Genomic DNA, 20,821 nt, shown 5'->3' on the forward strand with positions numbered 1-20,821 from the left:
TCCATCACGGAGTCAATTCACACAGCACATGTCTGAAATGAGTCCAGAGGTTCCAGACTGGATGGGGCATGTACTCTAGAGCTTCCAAGGTTACAACTGACTGATCCAGACCATTGTGTGAACATTTTGGGAGACGCAGAAGAAAATTAGGGGCACTGAAAATAGTTAATTTTGCTGAGGGTTGACTCTATACATAAAATACAGCCCAATATATTTGATGTAAATCCAACACTGAATATTTCCGATGTAGTCTCTAATTCAACCAGTATTCAGGAATGAGAACTGAAGGTACTGTTTTTAGTACCTTCAAAATACTTAAGTGCCAATTTATTTTGAAGTATATTTTGCAGTGACAATAAACTTTCCCTTTCATACTACCAGAAGTCAGTGCCTCTTTTTTAATGTGAACTCTGTAGAGAAAGTTATAAAGACTGGACATTTATACAGATAGCAAAAATACTATCAATATGATTTAAGAAATAAAATAAAATATAATTGTTGTATTTTAAATTAACTATGCCTAATACTTAAGCTACTGAACAGCCTGCCTGGAGAGGAGGCACACATTACAAGCAGAAACCCAATGAAGCCTAACATGAGGCAGAGATTATGTGATTAAAAAATCTCTCCAAAAAGCTTACTGGGTTTCTGAAATAAATAGAGCTAAATATGCTGGAAGAGTCACAGTCCCTTGGAAGAACCCTCTGCTGGCACTTCCCTGTTTGTTAAGGATGCAGGCGTTTGGTTTGCAACAGCTCTCTGCTGATAAAAGGTCTCACACTGAAGTACACATTATTTCAGCAGAAATGCCAGTGTAATCTGCTTTGCTCATGGAAGATCTGCAAAGCTTCCCTTACAAGGTTTTCCAGCTCAGAGACACCAGCAATCCTTTCTGGTATCAATCTGATAGTGGGCTGAACCGGCAGGTAACCCAGGCAGGCAGCAGTGATTTCAGAATCAAACGTGCACATGAATTTTTCAGACTACTAAACAAGTGAAGCATGACCACTCTAATAACAAGCAAGAGCATAATATTGATTTCAGAGGTTCTTTGCAGGAGGGGACCCCAGGGACCACGGGGGTCAGAGAGCTTTGGGACAACCTTACCTGCAGTGTTTTTGCACTCACCCCCACACACTAATCTAATCCCAATCTAATTCCCAAATGAGTCTGGCATTAGATCATTTCTATTAACAGGAGTGGGTTTACTCTTCTTTTCATCTTAGCTTGCTTATAGCAACTTCATCAATTCCATCATCACCACAGGAAAGGAGAAAATAAGGCAATCAACCTCCCAGGAAAATCTCTGGTCATGTTCTTGGACAACAAAAGAAACCCAAAAGCCATTTCATCGAGTAAAATCGGTGCCAAGAAAGCCTCAAGGATAACAGATGACAGAAAATCACAAGGAAATCTACAATAAGGATTTTCAGCTGTGGCCAACTGCGTCAACTGGTTCAATCGTGCAGAAATGGTGGGATGCAGAAAATTAAGACCTGGTTAAACAGGACTTGATTAAGCAGAGTTATAGCAACCAGAAATCACCTGAAAGGTAGACAAACCACAGAGGAAGAAAAATTTTTATTTAGTGTAATAGGATCAAACAAACATAAGAACAAGAGCCTGAAATTCAGACTAAACGCCAACAAAAACTTCTCCTTACCCTGGGAAAAGAAAGATTGGAAGTCTGGTCACTCATTTAGAACTAGACCAGGAAAACAGTAGTAAAACCAAAGTGAAGGGGAATAATCCACACTGATTCTTTTGGACTGTTCATCCAACAGAAGGGACATGACAGTGCCCACCTGTGGGTACAGCTCCCCATCCCCCTGAGCTGCTCAGCTCCTGATGCAGCACTGCACAAACAGAGCAAATGCCTGAAGCTGCTCAACATCTGCTTTCTTGTTGGCCTAACAAAAATGGAAATACTTCTTTAGAGCTAGCTTTACTGTTAAGAGCCCTCATTAGGGCCTGCCACACTACATGAGTGGGTTTTTACAGGGCCTGTGGTGGGTGTGTTCCTGCCTCGACGCCTTCAGCCAGCAACTGGGGCGGTAATCCCTCCCTAAGCCTTTCATTTTATGCTCTTCCACATGGAAATCTCCATTTTCTTTAGACCTACTACAACAAAAAGGGCAAAAAGAAAGTAACAAAAGTCTGACTGATGCATGGTAAATTTTACAGAATAAGCACATGGAAGAAAATATAGTTATTTCTGCAGTTTTTTCTGCCCTAGGAGCTTTATATGAAATTGCAACCACCTACTGCTGACATTGGTGTTTGCCCTAAAAATCCACACATAAATACAGATCTACTCATTTTATGTGGCCACCCATTACCTCTCATCCCTAAAGGCTTTCTCTCTTATTTTACTATGAGCGGAAAATGCTTCTTCGACATTCATTAATAAGCATTTTCAGTATAGTTAAAATGATCAAACAGAAATAAAACACCCCAGATCACATAAACACACACTCCAGGAGAATTTATTAGAATGAAAGTTCAAGGCAGAACCACCTCACACCACCAGCATTTTGCTGCACTGATTCCTTCTACATGAAAACTTGGCATTGAGCTGACATTCCAGTGCCTGTTCCCCCGACCCTGACACCGGGAGAGAAGAGAGGCCAGGGCAGAGCAATACATGGAGGCAGAGAGAGGCATTTGCTCTCCTGGCTCATGTGGATGAGGGCAGGCTGCTTAGAGCCCCTTCCAATTTCTTCTCCCTTTGCCACTCCAGCCTGGGGAGTTATTTGTGTGCTGAAGTATGCACATGGGGAGCCACACGTATATATTAATAGAGCCAAAGAGACAAAAGCACAGAGCTACGCTTGCACACAGAATCAGCCTGACAAACCTGGCAGCAGCAGCCAAACTCTACCCTGGGTTACATCTACTCAACCCCACCCGAGTCAGCATCACTGAGAAACTGCCCCGTTGGAATAAAGGCACAGTCTGGCCCCTGAGCTGTGAGAGCTGCCCCAGGTAGCTGCAGATGAGCAAACTGTGCTGAACAGCTGAGTTCTGTGTTGAATCCTCCCCACACTGCCATTATTGCAGGGCTCTCACAGATTATTTGTGTCATGCTGCAGAACCTCGACGTGGCAAAGTGCAAATACAGCAAACTTCCCGTGCTCCAAGCACAGGCAAGGCCACAAGCATCCCCACAGCCAGGGCAGCACCAGTGGCACGGGAGCAGTGCTGAGGAAACCTTCTGTCAGCCTTGTGCTCAGCAGCCACGGCTCCTGCTCAGCTGCACTGACCCCCTCAAGTGCTGGCACAGAATTTGTATCAGTGCAAACACAGGATATGTGTGAATCCCCCACACCCCAGAGACATCCTGCTCTGCCATTTCTAACCTTGTTCCCAGGGATGAAAAGCAGGCGTTGGGGGTGAGGAGGGGGAAGAGCCAAGTTCCTAGCAGAACTTTGGAGCCAGCTTCCTCACTAAATACCATTCTGGCTTCACTATAATGCCTCCCACCACAAGAGTCTGGCTGCAAAGAAAGCTGTCTCTCCAAAGCCCAAGAGCTTTACCCAGGATTTTTCCAATTGTATCTGTCATTCTGGATGATTGGTGAAATTGCTTGAACCCTCAAGACACTGCAGTGCTGCAAGAGAAGTCAGGACACTGGCTGAACTCAACAGGGAGGTGAATAGATTTGGATAAAACTTAGAGCATAGATGTGCATCAGCATCTGGTGCCTGGAGTGTGGGATAAGAGCTGTGCCAATTTTACCTATCTTCACTTTCCATTTCAGACAGCTGTCAGTAACAGCAGAATCCAGAGGTGACAAACATCTGCATTCCAGCAGCTCCGGCTCCTTTACCTGAGCAATCAGAGAGGCTGTGGAGATTCCTAGGCAGGCACTGGGCTTCCTGATCTGGGTTGGCAATGTTCTTTCATTTCAGACAAAACGAAAGTGTATTTTAAACTCTTTCCCCAGTTCTACAAATAATTCTATTTGAAAGAAAGCAAATTATTCTGTATTTGTTGCTACCTCAGTTTTAAGAAAAAGAAAGTATAAAAGACAAAAATCAGCCAAAAAACTCCAAAAGGGCATTTTCAGAATACAGCAATGGCAAAATACACTGTGTTGGTTTCACTCACCTTAGTTTTTGCTAGTTATTCAAATGAATTTTTTTTCAATGGCTTATTGATTGCAAGTTTGATTAATCTCTTGAATTCCAACACCCATGGACTCAATTTTGCAATGTCAATGGGAATACTTATAAGCCACATGCTCTACAGAATAAATGAACTGTAGGTTCCTGTTATCTATGCACCAGCCCCAGCTGCACTCACACACACTGGCTCTACAGGTGGCCAGCAGCATTTCCAGCAGGAGAAAGCTCCATCTCTCTACTTACAATCAGACTTTACAATCTAAACCACACATATTATCTAAATAATCATTCAAAGAATGCTATGGAGAAGAGAAAAAAACCCCAACCCACTGGATAATGACACCTATGCCTGTGTAACATGGAGAGCCAGCTCCTGCCAGCACTGGTGGCACCCTGGAGCTCCTGCTCATGAGCCTGCCAGATGCTAGAGGTGCCATATCCCACTCCTTGGGGCTTTCTCCCCAAAGTACAACCACAACAGCACTGTTTCAACCATGGCTTATCTTCAACAAGCACATTCATCACTCATTTCATGGAAAGAGAAGCAGCAAAGATCATTATCAGCTCAGCCTTGGCCTTTCCTGAGTGAGCAGTCTCTGTTTCTGTCCTAATCAAACACCACTGGGGCCCTCTGGCCTCGCAGCTCAGGTGGTCCATGACTTATCTCATTTTGAGTTTACCCAAACCATCAAGGGCAGCACCACATATGGCTAAAAGCCCCACAAGATGTACATTCAATAGCAAAACCATCTCTGTGAGCATGAAAAGTAAGAGATGGAACTGTCATCAGTGTGACAGCGAAAACCAGACCACAGGCTTTTGAGAATGCAGTTAACTGGTAGAGCATCCTGATTCATCAGGCACCACGTTGGCAACTGGCAACTTAGGTGACTTTCTGCTAGCTGCCCTTTTTTCTGAAGGCTGGCATGAGCACAGGAACCCCAGAAAGCTGCTTGTAATGTCTGTCCCTGTCCAGGGAACATTATGAAGCCGTCAGCTTAAATTTGGAAAAGGGTGGGTTTTTCACTTTATTGATGCACTCTTCCACACAGGATTTTTTGAAAATCTACATCAAACAAGGAAAAACAAATGCTGAGAGGGCAGATTTAGGGCAATTTATCAAGGTCTGGGAAATAGCTTCCAGATGGATGGAGCTGTTTGGTGCTGGCTGGTGAGAAGGAAGCAAGGTATTGTTATTGAATTAGCATGAATCTCTGGTGGAGAACTGCGTGGTAGATAGAGTGCTCCTTTCATATGGTTTGCATTTGGACCTGTCATATTTCATTTTTATTCAAAAACCTGTGGTAAAGACACACAGTTCTTTTTTTGCTTATTAAATTTCCACCAATTCTCCCTGAGCTGTTATCCAGTCAGTATTTTTAAACCCTGCTCCAAGTGCCATGCCTGCTCTGTTTGCTTTTTGCCACGCTTGGCTGGCAGCTTGGTGCTTACAAGCTCACTGTGGTTTTGGGGTTTGCATTCACACACTGATGTCACCTGAGAAAGTGAGAGAGGAGCAAAGCTGGATGCTCTGTGAGATGTTTAAACTGAATCACATCAGGCATTTGCCAAAACCCTTCCAAGGAAAATGATGCATCCTGGGGCTTAAGGCACACTACAGTGTGCTGATAAACTAGAGGATTATTCTTGATTATTCTTTTAGATAAATCTTCCCTTCATAACTGTGTCTTCTAGCAGTATAAATGCATCTATACCAGTGACTTTGTGAATCAGGAATACAGCAAAAAACCAAAAGAACAACCAGCAAACAAAAATCTAAGGGTGAAAAAAGAAGATATACTCATAACACATTTTTACTTAGAATAACCTGGACACCTGCTCCATGATACTTGTCTTACAGAGTAAGATATACACAAAGATTTATGTGTTTTCCTGCTGGTTCTGAAATAATTTACTTTTCAAGTTCCCACCTGAAGAATTCCACCTAATTTATGTTAAAAATCAAATTAAAATGACCATTCTCTTGTTAACCTGAGGAGATAAACAGGTTGTTATCAAGTAGTTTCAGGTAAACAGATTTTTGATGATATGGTCTTTTAAATCCTAGAAAAGTTTCTGGTTGATATGCCAGTGGGTAGAAAGATTTTTAATTACAGGAAATTTCCAATGCCTTTTTCAATTACTTAGGGGAAGTGTTATTATCCTTGAGTACTAAGTGTAGGGGCACTGGGTGAAATAGAAGAAATAAGCTTTATATCTTCCCTTTGCCAGGGTTTCAGGGATCTATTGCAATTACTCTGGGATGTATCCCAGGCAAACAGAGAAGGGAAATGGTGATATCATCAGAACTAATTAATTCCTAAATCCTACCTGAAATGTAACACAGAGATACTTGTGCTTACTTCCCACACCTATGTCTGGTTTTGCCCTCCTTTTTTTCCCCTATAATTCTTATTACTTTGTGTTTTATGAGCATCTGTTTCAACTGACCAGGACTGTAAGAAATATCCAAAGAGGCAAATAAATCCCAATCTGCAGGATGCAGCCTACTTTGGCCATAACACCTGAAACCCCCCAGGCTGTGAACAGATCATATGCCTCATTTATTACTTATACTTAATCCTTCAGCTACTGACTCCTGAGCTAGATTTCCAGCTCCATCAGCTCTAAGACAGTGCCCTGGTGTCCTGAAACTCTCACAGTGCAGTGTGAACAAGGGGAGTTATCCATCACTACTGAAGAAACTGCTTTACTCAGTGACCCTTTCTCCATTTCCCAATGTGTTATCAGGAAGCTGGCACTGCTCACAATGACTGGCATCCATAGGATTCGTATTTGCAGATCCCTCTATGGACATGAGTGCTCTGAATTCAGAGACAGCTGATTTAGGGGTTGTGTCTGATCAGTGATCATCTTTCTGCTCATCAGTCTGTGTAAGGTGGGTGTAAACTACCAGGTATCAACATTCTGTCACTGTGGACCAAACTGGCCCTTCATTCTCATCTGAACTGCCTTCCCTTTGGCTGGAAGCCTATGAAATGGTGATCTTGTTGCTGGAAAAAAAAAAAAACTAAAAGGAGGATAAAACCAACTTGCCATTTTACATGGATATCTACATCACAGAATCAGAGAATGCCCACGGCTGGAAGTGACCTCTGGAGATTGTAAAGTCCAACCACCCTGCTCAAAAGAGGGTCAGCCAGAGCCAGTTTCTCAGGATGAACTGTGTAGTCACAGCACAAAGCAAAGCCATTCCAACTGCAGGGGACGAAATTTGTAGCAGGGCACAGGTGAAAATTCACACACAAACCTGCTTGAGCAAGGCAACTTTGGAGGCCAGGTGCCTGTAAAATTAACTTCTCACAGTACAACAATTAAAAAAACACAAGTGAAGGGGAACAGTTCCTCGTTTCTCGTGTAGCTCATTTGGAGTCATACCTTGAAACCAAAAGGGCAAGTGCACTGGTAAAGCTCCACTGGGTCACTGCTGCATGTCCCATTGTTCTTGCAGGGGTTGGAGAGGCAGGGATTGCACTTGGACACAACACTGAGATCCACCGGCTCTGGAGAGGCAAGCACAGAGCATTAGCAGAGAATTGGATTGCAAAATTAAAGCCTCCCATGCACACACAAACGTTTTTTCCTAAGCACTGGCGCAAATGCACAAACTGCAGGTGCACTGCACGACACCATGGGATTCCCAGGGATCAGAGAGGCTTTAAGTACTTAAATCAAGTGCTAGGCAAGTCTCAATGATGCTTATATTCTCCTGAAGATGCAAACATATGCTCTGAAAAAAGCATGTTGGGAACCTCCAGGGAGAGGGTTATATATATATATGGCTTTCAGCAATTTTTCCTTTTCTCAGCTCTGGAAATCCTGCAACAGCAACCCCAGGGAACTGTAACCTGACATTTCTATGGCTGATAACAAGAATGAAAGTGCAGATGCAACAACATAAATAAAAACCATGCACAAGACAGATTTAGTTAGAGGCCTATGGGAATATTTAGGTGCAAAGTTCTCTACCATCCTTAATTTTAACAGAGTTTGAAACTTACTTTCTTCCCTACCCAGAAGAATGATCAACACTGAGCCACCTCAGAAAAGTGCAATAAAGCAAAATATACACAGATGTAAATATATGCAGGTAAATACACATGGCCATATTTAAACCATGTAATAAACCTCATATTTTTAGCAGAAATCTTCCAGAGAAGTAGTGAAGTATGTAGGTGAGCAGGAAAACAAACACAGACTAAAACAACACTAATTACATTTGGGGTCCCAAGTCAATCAATATTTTATGGCTGAGATTTTACAGAAAGCTAATTTAGGCAGTTATAGTAACAGGTATAGTCACAGGTATAGTCACAGTTACAACACAGTGATTTTTCAAGTGGCTACATTTCAAATATGAATAAGTATTAACTCCTTGGCTTTTATGTATAAAAAATAAAACCTAGCACTTTAAAGTGGCTTAAATTATATCAGGCAGTAAAGACCTTAACATAATTTTATTTCATTTTTAAGGGAATGTATTTAAAAATAATTTAAAATTGGTCCTCTACTAATCAGAAGTGGGCACAGAGCTTCTGTTACTGCATGATAAATGGTACGAAGGAGTAAATTGTGAAACATCCTGAAAGTGAAGAAAAGAAGCTTATATTTGATGGTCAAGAGAAGGTGGAGCTCCAGAGTTAGGAATGAGTTAGAACTAGGAATGAAAAAATCCCTTCCAGTCTGAGATTTGCTCTGAATCATCCTGCATGAGTAATAAACCTTCACTGTTTACTTTGAACACTTGCAGAGCACCAGCAGGGGTAAGAACATGGCAGGAATGGGGACTGAAGGGTCTCAGGGGACAACACCTGGGCTGTGTCCTGGTCCTGTAGTGACGGTGGTGCCACCAGGGACTGACTGGGAGTGCCATGTGCAGTAATGGGGGAAAAACACACAGGAAGAAAAAAATCCCAAAATTAAATAAAGGACTATTGTCATCCTATTCTATCTTTGTGTTTATGTCTACCTACATGCCATACATGTTTTTACCTTGGAGTTAGGACAGCAAGAGGAAATCACACCTGAATTCCTGGCAATGAGCGGGGCTGGAATGTGACATATCTGAGTTACAGTTGTCTTCGTGGTAAAATATACAAAGAATAAACAAAGGTGGCTCCTCTGAGAGCTCATGAGACAGGCAGCAGTGTTGCTCTTTTAGATTTAGAGGTCAGTGAGACGAAATTCGTTCTATTATTTATTTATTTCATAATACATGTACATTTTCCACTTATTTCTATGGCATAGATCAAAGCCAATCAATGTAGGAGCTAATAAGAACAGTGTTAGTTCCTAGCAGTTAAGTAGTTCATTACTTTGCCCTTGTGGATTTGATTTATAAATCCATATAGCAAAATGCCCTCAGCCCAGCACATTCCTTTCCTCTACTGCATAGCTGGGAGGGCAAGTTAATAAAAAGCAGAGCTGAGTTTGCATGACTTGCACATAACACACTTTTATTTTCTTGGCTCTGCTGAGACATAACCTCCTGCTTAGTCACAGGCTAAACCCATATTTTTAACAAGAATAAGTTAAAATACTTTTTTCTTTTTCCTAATGTAAAAGTTCCTGGAGGTCCCAGAGGACATCTGAGCGCGACCTCTGTGCAGCAGCTCAAGGTACCCAGCCCAGCATGGGCACACTCTTGATGCTGGGACCCAGGGGTTTGGGGAGTTGGGGCTCAGCACTCCCTGAAATGGGAAAGGGGTACAGTGAGACTGCCAAATCATTTACTGGTTTCCAAAATATTTGTACTGTGATGAGCAAAGGTGAATTTTTCTAGGCCCTGGAGCTTCTTGACCTTTACTGCCACTTGTCCAGACCCTCCACAGATTTTGCTTGTGCAAAGACCAACTCCAAATCAACATATTTTTTTTCCTTTTCTGTTGAGATAAAGCAAGCCATGGAGACCTTTAGGATATTAGAAAGCACACCAGCTTTCTAGTGGACCAATCCAATATTTACATAAGAAGCATACAACTACATCTAATATCCTGGATCACAGATTTACTTATCTTTTGCCTAAGAGTTGCTTGTTTAGTTTAGAGAGAAAATGAGTATAACTATTGATTTATCACAGGTTCAGAATGAAGAAGACATCCAACTTCTCTTTCTGGTTAAGTTTTCAGGCCCTGTTTAATGTACAAAATCAATTATTTTCTTTGGTTCATGTCATGGGAACAAGTGCATTATTTGGTATTTTTAGTACTTATTATATTTGTACTTCACATTTAAGAGACTATTGCAAAGTCTGCGGTTTGACAATTATGGTCAGAGTTCTGATAGTTTTGAGACTGACATTTCAAAGTAATTAAATTATAAGGTTACAGTTATTAAAGATATATTTGAAAGGACATAAAATTCAGCTCAGCCTTGGGAACCTGTGTTTTAAACTCACCCCAACACCATCATTTGTTTGTTCAGCAGTTTAATTCCAGCACCTATAAAATCACCCTGCCAGGCAGTAGTGTAAATGGGCATGGCACTCTGAGAGACATAAAAACAGGCTTTATGCCCTCATTTCCATTTCTAAGAGCGGCTACTGATCCATCTTTTCCACTATAAACATAGCTCCATCTTCAAGTACTTGCTGGTAAGCTAAGCAAACCTCCTTAACTTTTTTTTTTTTTTTTTATGAGAACATCCAGCTACGTCTTAATCTCAACTCACTAATGAGCTCCTTACTTAATCCACAGAAAGTGTGCTCCTTATCATGCCTGACTGCTCTCTAACACAGTACACTCCTGTCACTGAGTACCCCAAATTGTTCAGAGCTGCACCTCAGCCCTCTCCTGAATGAATGCACACTGAATTCGGACATGACACGTTTTCCATAATCTGCAGTTTCTGAATCACAGCCGATGGGAACAGTTTGCAGATCAGCAGATGAAAACGTACTTTTGGTAAATATTTGCTTTCCAGAAGAATTCTCAGTTCCTCAGTTTTCATGTAAATGTGTGTAATAACTACAGTTCTCTATGTTTTCATAACAACTCTTATTTTCCCAATTTTTTTGGGGTAAGTCACAGGCCAAAACAAATTATTTGTTCCAAGAAGTTCTAACAACACCCTACATACTAACGTGCCATTACATAACCTGGTGTGAGCATCAGGAACACTCCCTGCTCTGAGGCTCCCTGGTTTTCCTGCCAGTGGAGCAGTTACCTGCACGTTGGGGAAGAACACAAGAAAACGCAACTTGGAAAGAACGCGACGGTTCAGAAAACGAAACCCAAACCCAACTGCCCTGCGAACGCACAAAACCAAGGGTGTGAAACTAAAGCCCTGTGGGCAGCACAGGGCAGAGGCTCCCAGCTGGCTCCTACCTTTGCACTGGAAGTGGTGGGTGGGGGTGGTGAGCAGCAGCCTGTCCACCATGGCTTCGGGGCCGCGGCAGCGGGCGATCCCAGGCTCCTTGTATCCCGCCTTCACCCACTCGGAGAGCCAGCGCAGGTGGCAGTCGCAGTGCAGGGGGTTGGTGCCCAGAGCCCTTGGGGTGCAAAGCAATGAGCACAGGTTATTTGGCAAAGATAACAGCTCTGATCTCACCGAGGCACATTTTATTCTACATTTCTACAGCGACGCTTTGTTTCACAATGTGGGAAAGATCTGATGAGGGTTCAGAAGGATTTTAGATTAATCTCCTGCAGTATTCCTGTTCTTCTCCTTTCTTCCCATCATTAGTTAGGAAAGTTGTGTAAATACCTTAGAAGAAATCCCTCTTTCAAACAATGGTGCTTGAGCAATGTCACCAGACATATTGCTTTCATCAAATTTATCACACTGATTCCCTTTATTTAATTCTTTGTCCTTCCTGAGCATATTCTAACACTGAATTGTGTAATTTAGTTTGGATCTGATGGCCCACATTAATGACTCCTCACCAGACAAAGCACACATCCAGAGGATACCTCCATTTTCCAAACTGCAATCCAGTGTCTGCTAAGTTTATTTATGACTTTGAAAACACATTTGCTGCTTGACCCATCATTTGAGTTAGGTCAAATAGTTGAAGAAGATGCAATTATACAGTGAAATTATAATTCTGAGAATTTTCCCTTTATTCATGGACATCTATCCAAAAGAAAACCAACCTTTTAACCTTAAATTTAGGTGCTACCTTTACTCATTTGTAGTTCTCTTTCTCTTAAAGAAAGTGTCTTCTCAGGAAATCAGTCAATTACAAAGTTCAGACTTCAGAAAAGTCACTTTGAAGACAACTATTTGTTGAAAATGTGAAGAAATTTATGTTGAAAGTCTTTATTTATTTTGCTCAAAGTCAATGTAAGACTTCAGCTGTACAACACCTGAATTGCCATGAGAGGAAAATAAACTAAATAAAGAATAGCACAAGGAAGAGATACTAAAGAAAACAATGATTCAAATTGGTTTTTAGACTTTAAAATTTCTGCATATGCTATAAACTATTTTTAAGATGCTACTTTAAACTCAAGCTTCTTTCAAATAAAAACATATCAGGCAGGATATTAAGACAGAAACCTCAGTAAATTTGTTGATACATTTCTATTGGAGTGACTAATGAACCCACTGTGCCCTAGACAGATTCATAATGAGAGTTCATAGGTTCAAACCCTGTCTGGGGCTCATTCATCAAAATTAAATGTGTACTGCAGCTCTGCATTAAAAAATATCCATCCACTCCTCCTGTAAATCCATTGCTTACAATGGAAAAAAACTACTGGGTTGACTTTTTCACCCTGTAACTGTGATCAACTGGCTCACTTGTCCAAGGTCAAACAAAATGCAGCAGTGAAAGCTGAGAAATTTTTAGTGTTGAGCAACTGCCATATACAAAATGTGAGTGGGAGGACAACGGAAAGCTTGTTACCATGTTAATTAATATTTATAAACTACATTAGAAATACAGTTGCTCTACAGTCACTAGAAATGATTACTAATAACATTGTTGACAACTTCAGAAATTATCACATGTATCCTTCCACACTTCTGGTTGTGGTTTGTGCTTTGTTTTGGGGTTTTTGCCTAGAATTTGGGTTGGGTTGGGTTGAGTTTGGTTTTTTTTTTAATTTTTAAAAAAATTATTTCTAGGAACTAGAGATAATTCTCAGATTTTAATTCATGAGTTCTAACATACTTTCTTGATTTCTTTGCCCATTATAGCAAAATATTTCCAGAAGGTAAAAATATCTTGCGCTGTAAGGAAATACCCTGAATTTCCTTGTAAGGAAATACCAGCAGCATTTTCAAAATGTTGAGCAGATATTTCTGTTCAGACACTTATTTTGTTTCAGAGGCAACTCTGAATAAAGTCAATTAAAAAACTCTATCTGTGATAATGTTGAAAAACAGAGGACAGGACAGCTTATTTTTATAGGTAGTTAATAAAAATTTGAGTAAAGACGATTCAGCAGGATTAGGAATCCCATTGTATGGGAAATATGTTGGAAATACCTGCTGTACCCAACATCATCCATTCCCTAGGGTTTGTGGAATTCCTGGAGTGCCCCAGGGTCAGCTTGTGCGTGGGCAGTACTTGGGACACTGAATCAAAGAATGGTGAGGACAGCAACGACAGGAACTGCATGCCAGTTCCATCCCAGCAGATTTTGGATTCTTTTAAAGTAACATTATACTTGATCCTACAGTAGTGCTGTAGCATTCTTATCATTGCCCTGGACTAAAAACATTAGTAGAGTCATGGCTTAAATAGACAATTATAGGATTCAACTAAATAAAGTAATAAATAGTAAAAAAAGCAGGGTACAGCACATAAAAACCTACCTCCAAATTTAGTGAGCTAAAGCCACACAGTTTGTTATAATATTTCCATTTCAGTGAGATGATGTTTACGACGTAAAATAAATTTGGTGAATATTTTCCTACAGGCTTTAAACAGCTATGGAGAAAGTGATTCGACCATCTAGATTTCCCTTTTGTTCTTCCAATTACAGACCAACTCAAAACTGCTGCAAAAGTGTCCGACTAAAATCTGTACTTTTGTCTATGCGACACAAACATCTCTTTGCAATTCTAAAAGCTAGTTTGCTGTCCCCCTTGTCCTGACACAGGAGGCCTGGGCTGACCATCCTGATCCACACCCTGGTACTCAGCTCGCCTCTGCCAGAACACCAATCCCACCCTCAGCCACACACCTTGCACAGTTAAGAAAAATTTTTGTTCTTCCATGCCTTAAGAGTTTGATGGGTAGCAACTCCTTCTATCATTTTCAAACTGACTCCAAGTGCATGCTTTCTCCTTGAAGATCTATATATCAGGAGGAGCTCAAAATGCATTTATTTTCAATTATATATGACTTGGTTTGAGTAAGCACAGCTTTTTCTGGCATGTGAAGAAAAAATTCATTGTGGTTGCTAAAAGTTTCAGGATTCTCTTTAAGAAACTGGAGAGCACTATTGCACTGTAAAATTCAACTGCTCAACTGCGCAAATTACACCCCAGACAGGTCTTATTTATTTTATGGATCCTATTTATTACTGTTCATTTGGGCTTTGTGTATTTTACATTTCTGGCAGCACATACGTCTAAACAGAAAGACTGCAGAGATTGTATTGGGCCACAGGGGCTTTTATCACTCCCTAAGGTGAACGGTTTACCCAGGAAAACTGAATCCGCACTTCATTTAATGCAAACCCTGAGGGAAATCCAAACAAATGGGACACGATATGTTTATTTCTTGAGTTCTAAAAATACCCCCAGAAGCCAGATTCCCAGTATGGGAGGTGTCACTGCACTTCCAGAAGGAGGTGCAGGGCTTCAGCTCAGTCAGACTTTCAATCCCAAACACACAAAATGACTTGACTAAACTGGGAACAGGAAAAACAAATACATTTTGCACAAAAACAGTGATACCAAGGTGTAAGCTGGAAACAGAGAAGATTATTTCTCTGCTCAAGTTGCCCAAGTTCCTGTCATGATTTCTGTCACTACCAATCCGAGATATTTTTATTTTTTATTGTCCAGAGAGGAACAGAGACAGAAGCTACACAGAAACATAAAGTCCAGGGATGTATCTGCTATCCAGAAAGTATCTAAATATCCAACTGAATCTGGTGTTCAGGGAAGTGTTCTGGAGGGCATGTTAAAGGTTGAAAAGAGACAATAAATAGATATAAACCTGTGTTAAATGCACACATGTGTACATCAGCATCAGGGCAGAAAACATCCGTATCAGCCTGTGAAACCACTCGCTTCTCAGAGGGACCAAGACAAACCCTCTGATAAACTGAGGATAGTAATCAAGAAATATGCTACACAAAAATCACTTTTCCTACATTTATTGCCCAATACTGTGAAGTAGCACACACTACCTCAATGAAAAAGCATTTTCTGGTCACTCAAGTTTAGTTTGGAGCCATTGCAGCTCTTTGTCTGTTCTTTCATCAGCTAAACTGCATTTGAAAGTCTCCTGGCCCTTTACCAGCACAACAGTGATTTCCTCAAAAAGCTGCAATGTCTAATAATTTTTGCAAACTATGGAACGAAGTATGAATGCTGTGAAATGACCAATTTCCATGTGATTAAATATATATGTCTTGCAGTAGTGATTCATCAACAAGTCCATATACTGACAACATTTCAGTATGCAAAACATATGACACTTATTAAGCAAAGAATTCACATTTGCTTAATATTTGCTCTTTGTGGGAGGTTCCCTGTCTCACTCTCAGACCATCATACACTCTGCATTTCACATTGACAATGCTGAAAGAAAACTTTAAACACAAAGTCCACAGCAGAGAAAACTGTCACACTTGCTCATTTGGTTTTCCTTAAGAAAATATTTTTATAACTAATAACAACAGGTTCTAGCATTTTTTTATTTCCTTTGAACTGATGCACTATGAATATCCAGAGCACATTATGGAAAGTGAGCAGGAAAAACAAAAAAGCAATGCAATCCTACACTGGTACCAATATGCACTGCTTTACAAATCTGAAACTATCAATCAAAGAGATGAACCCAGGCAGAAGTACTTACAGATGGGACAGGGACACCAGGTCATTGAAAGAACCTTCGGGAACACTGGAAATATCGTTTCCATGGAGTGTCCTAGAAGGGGGAGAAGCAGGAAGGTATCAAACCACAGTATTTTGTCTGCTCCCTGCAACTGAAGGAATTGATGCTTAAAAAGGGTATTTAATTTTGATTCTTTGAGAGTTTCTATGAGTTTCACAACTCATGAACTTCCACGCTTTATCACTACTACCTCTAGATGCTGGCATTGAAAACAGTGATGCAATCAGAATTGCTGGTGAGTACTGCTGTAAATTAAAAAGGTGACATACCATTTATGCTACCAGAACTGTATTGATGACAAGCAGACCCTCACATACAGACCTGTGTTCTCTTATACAATCCCATTAGCCAGAAGCACAGCAGAGACAGAGCAGGGGAAATAAGAATTGTGAAAGTTAAATTAGGTATTGACTGCAGAGAGATCCTAGGAGAGAGACCAAGGGTCCCCAAGGGTAAATACAGCCACACTTCCCCGTTCTTACAGTAGAAAATACCTCTCTGTGCTACCAAGGAAAGCACCTGAAATCAGTTTCAGGACATTACTCACCCTGTGCAAAGGAACTATCATTTTTTAGCAGCATTTTCAGGACCCCTGAAAGGAGTGAAAGGGTTCTCCACTGTTTCCAGGACAATTTAAGCACCCACTTTATCTCTTTTCTGAGATATACATTTGTGTGTGGGTTACACAGGGAAACGTAAATGGGAATTACTGTCAGTGCTCCAGACACGGCAGAGGAGGGTGGAAAACAGAGAGCTGCTGTGTGTTTTGTAGCAGCTCTTGCCCTTGAGTCATTCATTTTCTAACTTACTGTTTGATTTGCTGACACAGCAGTCACATCTTTTATTTCTGTAAGTGCACATATTTTTGAAACATTGAGTTTAAAACAACCCAAATCTCAAGCCATGGAAATGGACAATAGCCCCAAATGAAAACAAAAGCACCTGTTTTTTGCAACCTTTCTTCCCTAACACCACTATAAGCTGCACCAGGATCTACATGATGCCCTTCCAACATCCTGACTCTGAAATTTTCTTTTAAGCATACCTTGGTTTTGACTATCAATAATAACTTGGCATATGTAAGGGTGTATCTCCAAGAAATTAATCTGAACAGGAACAGGAAGGATATGAGCTCCCACACAGTAACTCCAGATAAAACACACTCACTAATTCTGTACAGAATGACCAACTGAGACAAACCCCACAGCTATTAAACAAGGGGTATTTTGTTGGTGTGAGCAGGACTACCCATCCACTTGTCATCAGTGTTTAAGGAAATGAGCACATTTAAATAAGCAGCTGCCCATAATGAGCTTACTGCTGATCTTTTAAACGGCTTCAAGATCTGCAAGACAATTCTCTGTAAACAGATGACAGAACTTATATTAATCTTTGGGTTGTATCAGTAACGTTTATCCCGTGAAGGGGTACATTTTCTTTCCTAGGTGTATTGGAAACATCCAAGAGAAGCTGAAGAATGACATAGCCATTTATCTGCAAGAAGTTAAACCCATCAAATATAAAAACCTTAGAATGATTGGCTTTATTACATGTGCCAAACACCGAGGCGTTTCATGGATGCAAATGCTTGTGTTTTAATAAAAAAAAAATCATGTCAGCAACACCATCATTCCTGAAACTAAAATGAAATGACAAATTCTAAACCCTGCTTAAAACTCACAATAATAAATAGTGGCAAGAGAATTCAACAGTGCAACAAAATCTTTCCTCTTGGATCTGCATCAGGAACACATTTTTATACCAAAATTCTTGTAAGCAAATAGTCAAATAAAATTTTAACATTAGGACAGTTAAAGCACACACACTGATGTGTGTATTCTCCCTCAAAAGCACAACTTCTAGGGATCCTCTTGTCTAAACTCTAGTGCACAGCAGGGGTATGGGTTTGAGGTGATGTGGATCTCCTCTGGAGGACAGAGTAACAGAACACTCGAGAATTCTTGAAATTAAAACTTCCTTCTCCATGGAATCTCACTAACTTATTCCTTTGTCTTCAGGGAAGGAAATTAATTCAACATATCCTTTTGGGCTGGGGTTTTCTGGTTGTTTTTCTTTTACGAACCCTTCCCACGTCCTGCATGCCAGCCCATTGTCCACAGCATTAGGTTACTACAGACACAAGGGGGATGTGTTTTTGTGAGGACAGAAATGTGGCCAAAGGGTCGAGCTCACAGAGCCACAACCCATCAAGGGCAAACACCTACAGGGAGCCCCAGAGGGTGCCAAACCCTGCAGGAACCGACACAGCTCGGATGTCAGGGAAAGGGGGAAGCCACAGTGTCACTGCTCAATGCTCACAGCAGCAGAGCTTTTACAAAGTGACTGGATAAATAAAAGGAATCATGCTGTGATGCAAAATAATAATAGTAAAGAAACAGACAAATACTTCTCTTAGGTCAAATCAGTGCAGCACCCACCAATGAAAGTGTATTGCAAAAACTGGTTCCGAAGTTGTGCCCGAAGATTATTGGTGACAGCTTTATCAGCAGAGATATTACTGCTTGTCTGAGCTTTGAACTGCAGGAAATATCCTTCAGTTTTCAGTAGAACTAGAATATCTGTTAATAGAATATTCAGTAGGTAATTTTATCCCTTTTTTCCCTAACTATAACATGGACAATTATTTAGTGACCTTAGAAAGTATTTTGATTTCTGTACTTTGCCTCTTAAGTCACATATAAAAATATGTGATTACAAAATAATCCTTAAAATAATCTGTTCAGGTCATCCAGAGAGTTCTAATACTTATAACTTGTCTCAATCTCAGTTTCCTTAATCTGTTTATATTTAGTTTCTAAGAAGACTAGCTTTGGACAAATTAACTAAAAAACAAACCCACAACTTTTCACTGTAATAGCTTTGGCTCAAAAACCTACTGATATCACTTTCTGCTTATTAAAAAAATTCTCCAGACTTTATGTCGTGTGCTCTCCAGCACCCTTTGGCTGCCGTTGTGGATAAACCATGTGAAGGCTGAGATTAAAGGCCTGATTGTGTAAACACTGATAGATATTAGGTTCAAACATAAACATGTTGACTCCGCAGTTTTCTCACTTGGGCCTGTGCTGAAAAATCTAAGAAAGGGAAGAGAGAATGAAGTATCTGTCTAAGACCAAGTGCATCATGCAGCTGTGATTATTCTGATTTTCAAAGCACTTATTTACTGCATTTACTAGAGAGGCAAAAAATAAAGAAAACATAAGGAATTTGGAAGACCTTCCTGAGAAGGGTCTGCTACCTTCAAAGGCACACACAGCCAAAGGTAATGAGATCCCTATCTTCTTCGTATTAAAAAAAAAGGTGGAAATTGTTTTGCTGATGTTTCCTCTTTTAAGTTCCCCTGAGAGCACGGATAATAAAAAAATGACAATAACAGATTTCATATTATCTCTTGGAAACCATTTTCTCTTTGGAGAATTGATTTTTAGTAGCAACAGTGAGGACACGTGGCAAAAGTTGTAGCTGATACCAGAGTTTTGTGGGCCATAATAAATCAAATCAATCTGGAGGCTTTCAAATGCAGGGAGCACAAACAGAGATTCCCATTTAGGCTTCATTTCACTGCTCTGTGCAAGGCAGTGGGGAGTTTCTCCCTTGAAAGAGGAAGGTATTTTTTCAATTTGATTAGCAGATCATTTAAAAAAGCCAAAATACAACAGTTGTCATTAGAATACTGCCCTCTGTTTCTGCCCATATTGTGGCCAGCAAGAACAGAAGTGAAAAGACAAATTGTAGCTATTGGAAAGAGGGAGGCATGGTTTATCTACACTGTAATTCAGGGTAGAGAGCCCCACACGAGCTTTAATCAAGCTAGCTTGCATATCAGAAGCAAGCCAGAAGACAGCTCCATATGGAATAATTTATTTGGCCATGAAACAGAATATATTAATCTGTGGCTGAATTTCAGGACTCATGTAACAGCTCAAATGTGACCATCCTAGTGCACTAGAAATCAGGATCCCAAGCCAAACTTAAAACAACAAATCCAAATCACGTATCTTTCTCGTATTTACTAATGAAAAGTGGGAATCCAAAGCTGTCTTGTAATTTGGGAGGTTGAAACTGAGATATCTGTTTTACCACTGAAACCACAGTGAAAGGTCTCAGCCAAGCAGCTCTGCCTTATTGCTTCCACAATCCCAGTACTGCCCATGTTGACACTTTGATTCCACATTTATGGAGTCAGTGCACAGCAACCACTGCTCTTTAAATTAACACAAACTTCTGCATGTGAATGTCATCTATTGTTTTTTTTTTTTTTCAACAGAGAAAATACTAATGTGAAGTTTCAAAGCACTCAGGACAACCTTCAGCTCCTCTGCCCTGACTTCGACTGTTCAGAGCTCTTTTCCTTCAGCACATTGAACAATCTCACCACAGACAAGCTATTTAATTTATTCTCTTTAGTTACTGTGCAAGTCCTGGTGACCCACTTGTGCTTCTGGGCTGTGGGGAGGAAGGTGCCTTCTCCACCTTCCTGACAGCTGCACAGGGGGCCAGGTGTCCACAAAAGCAACTGAGCAAACCCAGCCCAGGGTTTGTTTCTGATGGTGAGAGGCAGTGAATATGAGACAGAAGCAGGAGCCAGTCCTGTAGATGCCTGAGGATAGCTGGGAGGAGGCTCTTGCTGTGA

At 40.7% G+C, this 20,821-nt stretch overlaps 1 protein-coding gene across 2 annotated transcripts in view; it reads right to left on the minus strand.

Annotated features, from left to right (window-relative positions):
* Positions 1-20,821, minus strand: part of SLIT3 (slit guidance ligand 3) — a 486,134-nt gene that overhangs the window by 59,163 nt on the left and 406,150 nt on the right. For both annotated transcript variants that reach the window (XM_048319827.1, XM_048319828.1), the window contains 3 exons: positions 16,129-16,200; positions 11,474-11,637; positions 7,527-7,651 (listed from right to left, as the gene is read on the minus strand). In XM_048319827.1, the coding sequence (XP_048175784.1) occupies positions 7,527-7,651; positions 11,474-11,637; positions 16,129-16,200 (361 nt within the window). The remainder of the gene's footprint in view (positions 1-7,526; positions 7,652-11,473; positions 11,638-16,128; positions 16,201-20,821) is intronic.

The sequence above is a fragment of the Corvus hawaiiensis genome, chromosome 15 (assembly GCF_020740725.1).
Source record: "Corvus hawaiiensis isolate bCorHaw1 chromosome 15, bCorHaw1.pri.cur, whole genome shotgun sequence".
Lineage (NCBI taxonomy): Eukaryota > Metazoa > Chordata > Aves > Passeriformes > Corvidae > Corvus > Corvus hawaiiensis.